At 41.0% G+C, this 9,956-nt stretch overlaps 2 protein-coding genes across 2 annotated transcripts; one reads left to right on the top strand and one right to left on the bottom strand.

Annotated features, from left to right (window-relative positions):
- Positions 1–380: 380 nt before the first annotated feature.
- LOC134186791 (F-box only protein 21-like) lies at positions 381–8,151 on the bottom strand. The gene is made up of 12 exons (XM_062654849.1): positions 7,898–8,151; positions 7,471–7,734; positions 7,281–7,405; positions 5,361–5,552; positions 5,128–5,285; positions 4,972–5,058; positions 4,753–4,805; positions 4,542–4,683; positions 2,263–2,439; positions 1,970–2,071; positions 827–1,061; positions 381–763 (listed from the first exon to the last, which is right to left on the bottom strand). Exons 1-12 carry the CDS (start codon positions 8,092–8,094, stop codon positions 627–629), a joined length of 1,869 nt encoding a protein of 622 aa, XP_062510833.1. The 5' UTR covers positions 8,095–8,151; the 3' UTR covers positions 381–626.
- Positions 8,152–8,163: 12 nt separating this feature from the next.
- On the top strand, positions 8,164–9,693 carry LOC134186802 (uncharacterized). The gene is made up of 5 exons (XM_062654859.1): positions 8,164–8,424; positions 8,680–8,880; positions 8,953–9,133; positions 9,200–9,318; positions 9,379–9,693. Exons 1-5 carry the CDS (start codon positions 8,164–8,166, stop codon positions 9,580–9,582), a joined length of 966 nt encoding a protein of 321 aa, XP_062510843.1. The 3' UTR covers positions 9,583–9,693.
- Positions 9,694–9,956: the final 263 nt, after the last annotated feature.

The raw sequence follows: 9,956 nt of genomic DNA, 5'->3' as shown, positions 1-9,956 counted from the left end.
TCCCCCTTTTTGTACTAAATTAAGAGTTTCGTCATCACGTACGTATGTCGGGACTGAGCAACAAATGTATTGGTACTTGTTGCTGACTTTAGCATCACAAGCCGAAAAGACTTTAAGCCTTATACATATGTTTAAAAGTGCGCACATACAGCAAGAAAGTACAACTGTTGAGCTTACAAATAAGTAAGAGCCAACACAGGTTTGGTCTCAAAACGGAGAACTCCATGCACATAAAACTCTTCTAGAAGATGGAATAACGTCACCGTTACTTAGCAATTATTGTGATGTTGCTATGTTAGAAATCTGAATGACTCTTACAACAACAAATGTGTTCATTCAATACATGCACACAATATGAAACCCCTTCATCAAGACTTGCACTGTAAAGCTGTATTTAGTATTAACAGACTATAATTACTACCAAATACAAGCAATAAAAAACCTCGATTCATTCAACATCAGTCAAGGCTACTCCGAACACGAGCCTCAAATAGTAAACCACTACAGTCCTTGTTCATATTATGTGCACTATTTAACAGTTGCGTCTGTCAGCAATATTCAAGCAAGTATGCATCGTACGCGTATCTTACAGTACATATAACAAGAAAGAAAACCAGTCAATCTATTTACACATCATCAGGGTATCGTTTAGCCAGTTCCACATTGGGTATATACCTGTGAGAATCAAAAGCACTGAAGTATTTGCCGACACGAGGATGAAGATTTGGCTTCACGGCCTCTGCAGGAGCAATCTCCAAACTCTCTGTACAGATAAATTAACATGTACGATGAGATGGACACAGCAACAGTGCCACATTAGTATTACCTTGTGCTGCATATCTTATCGACAAGTCTTCGACTAATACACTATAGAACGGTTGCCGGTCTTTGTGTGTGAGTAGGTGGACACCCATCTGAGTTTGCCACGCTCTGCTCATTCGGCAGTATGGGTCCCATCCATAGATTACACAAATGTAGTCGTAGCGCTTGTGCCGCATAACGAGTCCCACACGATAGGTTACATACAGGTGTTGAGGGTTAGCTCTTCGCTTGACTACAACCTAAACACAACAATTACACAAACCCTACACCATTAATTAATTAATTATTTAATTAATTCAGAAACACAAATTATCTCCAAATAAATGCTACCCATTTCTAAGTACTTTCACAATTAAACAATATGAATGTCCATAAACATTTGTGGATAAAATTAATTTTGCAAATATCCTGAATCTGTTCATTTATCAAGATTTCTTTATTGCTTCAACTCAAATTACTGTTCATCTGACTTGAGATTACACAAAAACTAGTCACATCTTTACTAGTGTAATCAGCTAATAATTTATAACCCAACTAAAGTACTGATTGACAAACCAACGACATCCAAAACTATATGCCTCCAAACCGTTGTACCATCAAAATTCAAAGTGTCACTGTGCTTGTGTGTGTGTATGTGTGTGTGTGTGTGTGTGTGTGTGTGTGTGTGTGTGTGTGTGTGTGTGTGTGTGTGTGTGTGTGTGAGTCATGTTGTAAACATGTTATAAAGTTAACAGAATACAGTGCTCAAACATTGTGTTACATAATCCTTGATCTTCTGTAATGTTACATGTCAGCACCTTCATAAAAATCCATTCTACAACTATAGAAGGACACTAAACTTGCACAGCCACTGGTTACTACTCGAGGAAATACGGTAATTTAAATATTAATTAATTTATGACCTACCTGATAGATGAGTTGTAAGCTCATGCAAAAATTACTCACGAGGTAATAAGTACACAGTGTAAACACTGTACACAGTCTAAATACTGTTAATAGTGTAAACAGATGATGTCTGAACATAATACTGATTTACAAATAAATTATACACATACAGCTACATACATCTCATTGACGTACCAAAATTTAATAAAATAATACATGAGGCACTACACAATAGACATCGACTTGCAAACTCAACACATACTTCTGGCAGCCGGCAGCTTTCCTTCAAGATCACATCGGCGTGCTCTTTGAGCGTCACGATTTCTTCACTCATAGATGGTATTGAATTTAGCATGTCAATGATCTACAACACATTCAATTTCAGATTCCCTTAAAAGTCTTGTGCAAGCAAAAAGTATATAAGTATACTTATTATTAGTGTGTGTGTGTGTGTGTGTGTGTGTGTGTGTGTGTGTGTGTGTGTGTGTGTGTGTGTGTGTGTGTGTGTGTGTGTGTGTGTGTGTGTGTGTGTGTGCCAAAACCGACATAACTTACCTGCCTACCATTTACTCTGAGATGTACATTGATTGTACACAGTAGGATTGCATTCTGCAAATTATCAGGCTCAATAAAATTCAGAAAATGCAGCAAACGCTGAATAGTTGTGCTAGTGTCCATCGTGAAGGCACTCTGATAGTAATTCAAAACATTTCTCACCATTCTTGCAAATACCTAGTGCAATGAAAGTATCACATTTACAACAGCTAGATGATTGCTAAATATGGCAAAATACAATTTCAGCAATAGCATTTAGTTTAAACACAACAGTCATACCTCATTTACATGGGCAGTCTTGCATTGTAAGCCAATTTTGAATTGTTGCCATTGCTTAGTCATTTAATTGACAAGACGTAACAAGAGTCAACAAATACTGCTTGCACTGCTACGATAAGGAAGCAGCTAACAGTTTGAAAATGAACAAAACCACAATCTTGTGTACCATGCGATTCGTGCAAGGAACATAGCAATTATAATGACAGCAACATTGCTACCCAGCTGTGTTTACATATCATTCTGCGACTGCCATTTGTTTGTAATTACCAGCGTTAGTCTAGCTTGCAACTTCTATCACGATATTGAAGAACACAAGAATAGATTATGAAACTTGGAGTGACTATAAGCTTTGTATTGTACACGTATCATACAGTGACAGATAGACTTACACACATACTGTATTCCCACGCATTTTGCTGAATGCCAATATATAATAATAATAATAATAATAATCAACGGCACATTATGATGTTGCAAGGAGAACCAGCCAGTTCCAGAAACTGTTGAGCTGTAACAACAGCAAGGAAACCGGCAAATCCTCATCAGTGACATCAACACAGACCAGAGAGAACAAGAGAGTCGCACAATTTAACTTAAGTACAAAGCTCAATATTCTTCGTAACATGCAACATAAAAAACAAAGAAGAACTATAGTGCTAAACTCTCGGTTGCTAGCTTACTAACGTAGTAGGTATATACAAGGATGTAAATATGTCATGAGATACAAGGGCATGTGGATATCACTAGATCCCCTTTCCAAGCCATGCCTAATTAGCTAAACAGCTACTGGCTAGTAGTCTGTCTATAGCTGTGTTATGTTGTTGACATAACAACATTAGAGTATACGCGTTTCTTTATTCATCCGTGGTCATTGCAACACGTAGTCAATTTACTGCATCCACTCTTGTGACAATGAGCGCATGCGCAGTAGGCATGGCAAGTCATTGGGTCAGTCACTGTAGCCTCAAATTCCAGACCAGAGAGCGCGCGAACTCTAGTCTAGACCAAGTCGATACTAAAATGATTTCGGAAGTATTTATCAATAGCGATGCTAGAAGGTGTCTAACAGTGTAGGATCGTTTTACCTAAACCAACATATCATTTGTAAATGCCATGAGATTGTTTTGGCGTGCACTTAGCCGCCCATAAGGATTTCACAAGCTCACAATCAGCGCTAGTGCACTTAGCATAACCAATTATTGCTAAGCCAATCAGAATTTACAACCGAGATTTGGGTTGTAGCAGCTGATTGGCTTAGAAGGGCTATTTCCGAAATCATTTTACTATCGACTTGGTCCCTTCGCGCGCTTTCTGGTCTGGAAATTCGAGACTACAGTCACTGGTCTACGGCTGGTGTTCAGCCTGGTTCACAATATTGACGCTGACGCTGGAATAAAAATGAATCCTATTCCAGCATCAGCATCAATATTGTGAACCAGCCTTTACTGTACCCTAGTGCTTCCTTGCCTCAGGCTTATTAACATAGCAGTAATCGATATGTAAACAAAGTAATTCAGTAATATTCTTCACACAGTTGTATCTGTGGTGTCAGCTATCTGATAATGTGTGTTACACAACTTCTGGAGTATTTCTAAACACTGCTCAACAGCTCCCCATTCTTCTGTATGCCCATATGAGAAACATTGGCACTTCGGTAACAGGGGCATAGCAAGCACATTTAGAGTGGCCACGTGCTAAAGGGCGCGGTTTAATGCATGATTTGAGGCCATACTCGACCCTAACTTTGATCTACGGTAATTCCAGTAGAGTAGCTAGCCTGGCGTATACTAAAGATACTCCAAAAAATCAATAGATAACATATTTAATCTATATATACCTAAACCAAAAGTTACGCTAATCGTCTGCTCGCAAGAGTCCATTTTTCCAAACTGCCATGGCCTGACCGGCCTGACCCTTTGCTACGCCTCTGAGTAAATTTCAGCATGCAGCAAAATGCCGGGTTCTGATACCATACAATGTCTCTACTCAGCTAAACTAACCTGTTGAGGAGGAGGAACAAAAAACAGGTCTTCTGACATATAGTGCATCCCTGCCACAGAAAATTTGTCAACACATTGTGCTGCCGTCAGAAAACGACCAGCATTGAAAACATCAACATAGACTGGCACAGGTACTTGAGCGCTACACAATTTGTACAACAGCAATGATCAATTTATTAAGAGCATGTCACACAGTTGTAAACTAACGTACTCATTGGAAGGACTCTCACAGAAACGTACAAGGAAATGATGCGGAAAGTTTACCTGTGAAATCAGAGAGTCAACCCAGTATAAAAACAGATGTAAACCGACTCAATAGACACATGAGTCACGAACAAGAGAATACAATATCAAATATCGACCACACAACACTTCATACAAAGCAAACATTTTCGACTGTTGCAAGCACATGGTACACCCAGTATCTCACCGGTTCTATCCTGACGCCTAGTCTCTGTGCAACAGCCGCATAAATAATACACAGAGAAATTGGCATGCCTGTTCTTTTTTCAATGACCTGTATGACATGCACGCATTTCTGTCTCAATCACCAACAATGGCATACTGAAAATCGCAATATACCTACCTCATCAATGTATGAATTAGACGGAGAGTAGTAATCCTGTGTGTTGCCAACAAACTGCCACTCTTCAAACATCACTCTGTTTAGCACGATCAACACCGACCGTACACCAAACATCTGACACGATTGAGAAACATAGCATGAGTTGTAGTCACTTGATTCTGTTTCAAGAGATACACACGCGGACATGCAAGATGTTGCATTGATTGACACACCAAATAGCTTGCACTCATTACTTTCAAAAGGAATTTTTGTGGCACAACAGTCGTTCTGTTGCCTCAAAGTGCGATGACGGTTGTTCTCAGTATCGTCACACTGTAGGATTAACAACTCGTGAACTCTGTTTGCCATTGCATCTAATTGTTTATAGACGTCGTCGGGTCTCACGTTGGTCGAGAGTTTCTGCCACTGAGACAAAAGTATTGCACCTACCAAAAAGTATATCAAGCAGCAGAAATGTTACATAGCTGAAGCACTACACATAGCTTAGCAATAGAACAAAATTTGTAACATACCTGCATGGTATTAGTTACACCTACACATGCATCATGCACATAAGCGCATGCACACACTCAAACATAAGTGCACACCCACTCACACATCCCACACATGTGCAAACAGCAAATGGATAAGAAGCTGCCATTATACGGACACGTCTCCCCCTCAGTCAGTTAGCTGGGTTCCTGTGCACTATGCAGGAGCAATGGGCCATGTCAAGCAATCTCCTGGAGCCTGGCCAGACATTCACAGGAACACTGACTGCGACGTCAACTGTAGTGGTCACTCCAACTGTGGAGTGGGCACCCGCAGTGGCACAAGGACCCCAGTGGCTGATGGACTTTGTCGCAGTCAGGAGCCTTTGCTACCCACAGTCAATCACCAGGTACTTACTTAGACTCCTGAGTCAAGACAGGCAATTGTGGGTGAGTTCTTGACCAAGGAAATTATGTCATGTGTTCTACTTGCTTCAGACCTATGAGGGTACATGTGCGTGTAGGTGTGTGTGTGTGTGTGTGTGTGTGTGTGTGTGTGTGTGTGTGTGTGTGTGTGTGTGTGTGTGTGTGTGTATGTATGTGCATGAAGCAAGACTGTAGCAAGTCAGTCAAACACAGCCTGCCAATAACAAAACGTTAAATAACAAACAAATCAGTCAAAATCATTGCCAATTTCATCCCTTCCAACATCAAAATAGTATTCATATACAGACAGAACCACAGCTGCCGATAGTACAAACACCAGGTAATGTCCTTACATTTGGCCATGTTAGATTACAATTTCAGTTGTCCCTTATAAATATTCGACACACTTGATCACTCTTTCTCCAAACAGATACAGAGTCCACTGCTCCCTTACTAGTACAGGCAACTAAAAACAAACTATCGAAATACCTCAGGCCCCAGCTTCATGTCAATATGTTGACTTGCCTGCTGCATGTGACCTGGTCGCTTCAGACTTGTGTACCACACACAAGCACAGTCATACATTATCTATAGAAAAGTCACCACTTTTCTGGCATAAAAAACTCTAACTACTGGTGTGGCCCAAGTGTTTCATTAAGTTTCCTAGACAAACAGGCCACCCTAAGTGTGAAAGTAACTACCTTACTGATCCTATTTTTATCGAATACAGTTCTTTCAAGACCTTTGTTCTCGTAAAACTACTGTTTTGTAAATTATAGTTTTATTCGCATAACAAACTTTCTATATACGGGAGTTTCTTTTTGCGCGTGTGCATTTTTATTATGGCGTTCTCTGCTGGTAAACAGAAGGCGACAGATTCAATTTCTGCAGAAGAGAAATACGTCTCATTTAGAGTTTGCGTTGGTCCGTCAATGGGAAATGTCTACATCAAAGCCAATCAGGTACACAGTGAATCGTTGGTGACAAAGATGACAGAAGCCAAATAGAGATTAATTCGAAAATACCTAATTTAAGAAAGATGCATGCACCTTGAAAAGAACCTGATTCAATAAAAAAATAAAAGATTTCAGTGACCTCGATAAACCTGATTTGATAAAAAGAAGGGTCAGTATGGTAGCAAACAAGCTTGTTAATTAAATCAAAGTAATTAACAGTTCATTCGATCACGTGATACAGTACACATACTACACAACAAAGTTGAGTCTGTGCTTGTGCACGAACAAGCACACAATTTACCTTTCTCCAACTGTATCTCCTCCGCTGGCAAACGGCAAAGCGCTCTCGTGTCTTTCTCGACTTGAAATGACGTTACATAGTCTCTCACATGACCAGCATAGTATTTCATCGTCAGATCACAATCACTGCGACAAACCAACAGAAAGAACGCATACATTCCAGCGTCACCGCAGCCGCACCCAGTACAAACCTTCCGTCCGAATTCAAAATTTCTCCCAGAGTATCGCTCAACCCCTCAGGAACAGCACAGTTGCCGTCCGCATCCGTCGCTCGGTGTCGGAGTATGTCGTCGACCGGCAGCATCGTGTCGTATGATACATCCTGTCGTGAGAAATTCAGAGCGGCCACCTCCCTGATGATCGGATACAAGAGCTCTTGCCAGTACAATCGTCGGTGAAAGACGGCCTTCCAATCGACGCCACTGTCGACGGCATCGAATCTCCAAACTCTCCACCTGCAACACATTTCGGCATATTTGTATCATCGGCTATCATCTCGACGTCGCAAGGTAGGCTGGGACTTCAAGTGTGTAGGACAAAAGACGCAGATACTGACAGACGAGCGCCATATGTCGGAAAAAAGACTGTGCGTCGCTCGTAATTCTATTTCTATCGCACCTGTCGAGAGACTTTCTCTTCCACAGCTCGCGACTGCAGCTTATCGCCCAGAAACGCGAACAAACGGCACCCAGAGCTACGACGTCGCGGTGGTCGAGCTGGCGACACGCGAATATCATTTCCAATAATTCGTCTGCCAGATGAAGGATAGAAATGGAGCTTTCCGCGTCGACTGGCTCGACGACGGCATCAGTCATTCTGTGCTCTGGTGTGGCCTCGATGTCCGGATCTTACCTGAACATGCGCAGTAGACGAGGCGGGTCTTGATGTCGAGGCCCGTCTTCTTGTCCGGACACAGAGGGCACGTTTGGTGCTGCTCATTTAACACAAACTGCGACCTCCTCGCGTCGTCGTCGTCTGACGAGACCGTTCGCGTGTGGGATGTCTCGACGGGACGAGCAGTTGTCGTGTTTGAGGATCACGTCGGCGTCGTGCACGCTTGCCACTTCTGCCCGCATTCCAATCTTCTGGCGTCGTGCTCGTGGGACAGAACAACGAGAATAAGAGACGTCACCACTGGTCTAGCGGTATCGAATCGATTCTGCATGAATTCTGAGTTTATATTAACTAAAACTAATTATAATATTAATTAATATAAACTAAAAATTAATTAATTTATATTAACTTAAAAATTTATTAGTTTTATGTTAATTGAAATTACAAATAAGTATTAATTAATTTAATTTATTATAAAATTGTGTAGAGACTACAGTGAGTAGTTTGATCGAAAGTGAAGCACAACATTGAACAAAATTGAGTGTCCTCACTGTAGTTTCGTACAGGAAATTGTGTTGGGTGGACACGAGTATGGCACTGTCAACTGCCGTTTCTCACCTGACGGTCGTTTGTTGGCAACGTGTTCTTGGGACAATGCGACGTGTCTTTGGGACTTCAGAAATACATCTAAACCACTCATCTGTTCTCTGAAAGAACACCGAGCTCCTGTTGTGTCAGCCAGCTTCTCATTAGATTGTAGAACTCTGGTCAGCATTAGTGGCTTTTCAGTAGTTTTATTTTGAAATAAAGTCAAAGTAGTCTTGGCGGTTTATTTGTAGGCGACCAGTTCGTGGGATCGTACTGTTAGAGTGTGGGATATTGCTGGAAGTGAAAGAACTCTCTCACTAGTGGGGCACACTGATGTCGTATGGTGTGTTGCACATTCTTCGTGTTTTGCTAATATTGTTGCTTCATGCTCTCGAGATCGACAAGTAATTATTTGGGACACAGAACAAGCAAGTAAGCATTTTGTGGATTTATCTCAAAGTGAGAAGTAAGGCTGTATTTGTTGGTTTAATTTTCTAGGCGAGCTTTACAGATATTCAGAAATGGCAGGTGAAGTACACGGAGTGTGTTTCTCTGCTAATGCCAGTTATCTTGCAGCAGGTGTCGGTGATTCCAATGTGTACATTCAAGACACAGAGGTAACTATTGCCAAGTTTGATAGTGCATATCTCATGTAGTAATTCAATAATTTTTGGCAGCATGCTGGTAAACATTATATATTACAAGGTCACAGAGGAGCTGTATACAGTTGTTGCTTTGCGGCCGGCGATCAATGTCTTGCTACTGCTTCTGCTGATAAACTAGTTGGTTTGTGGGAACTCGGCAGTTATTTTTCTAAAGAATCAGGTATTGATGGTCTTGTAGATTCTATGAATTCGTTTTCATTATTGGATGATGTTTAATTAACTACTCTGCAGTCGTGTGCTACCCAGGTTTTTCGCACTGGGTTGACAGAAAAATGTTATTATGTTGATTTGAAATTTGTTTTGACTGTGGAAGATGGTACAGCAACTTCTGTTTCCTCAGTGGCGTAGTGTGACCTTTAACATGGAGGGCTAGGGTAACAGTTATCTTTCTAAGAAGCTGCACTTTGTTATTGTTACCTGCTTACTGTCGCTGGCTGCCATGAGGGCATGACACACTTCTAATGTTAATTTTGTTTTTCATCACTTTTTGACCCCCAATTTTTACATCTCTGTAGGAGTTAGCATTGCTTTGCAATGAACACGACGTATAGCTTCAGTAAACAGAAAATTGAGTCACTTTATTTTCGTGG

The sequence above is a fragment of the Corticium candelabrum genome, chromosome 1, assembly GCF_963422355.1.
Source record: "Corticium candelabrum chromosome 1, ooCorCand1.1, whole genome shotgun sequence".
In the NCBI taxonomy this organism is placed as follows: Eukaryota; Metazoa; Porifera; class Homoscleromorpha; order Homosclerophorida; family Plakinidae; genus Corticium; species Corticium candelabrum.
The sequence above is the reverse complement of the archived record's forward strand: the minus strand, read 5'-3'. Positions and strand labels throughout refer to the sequence as shown.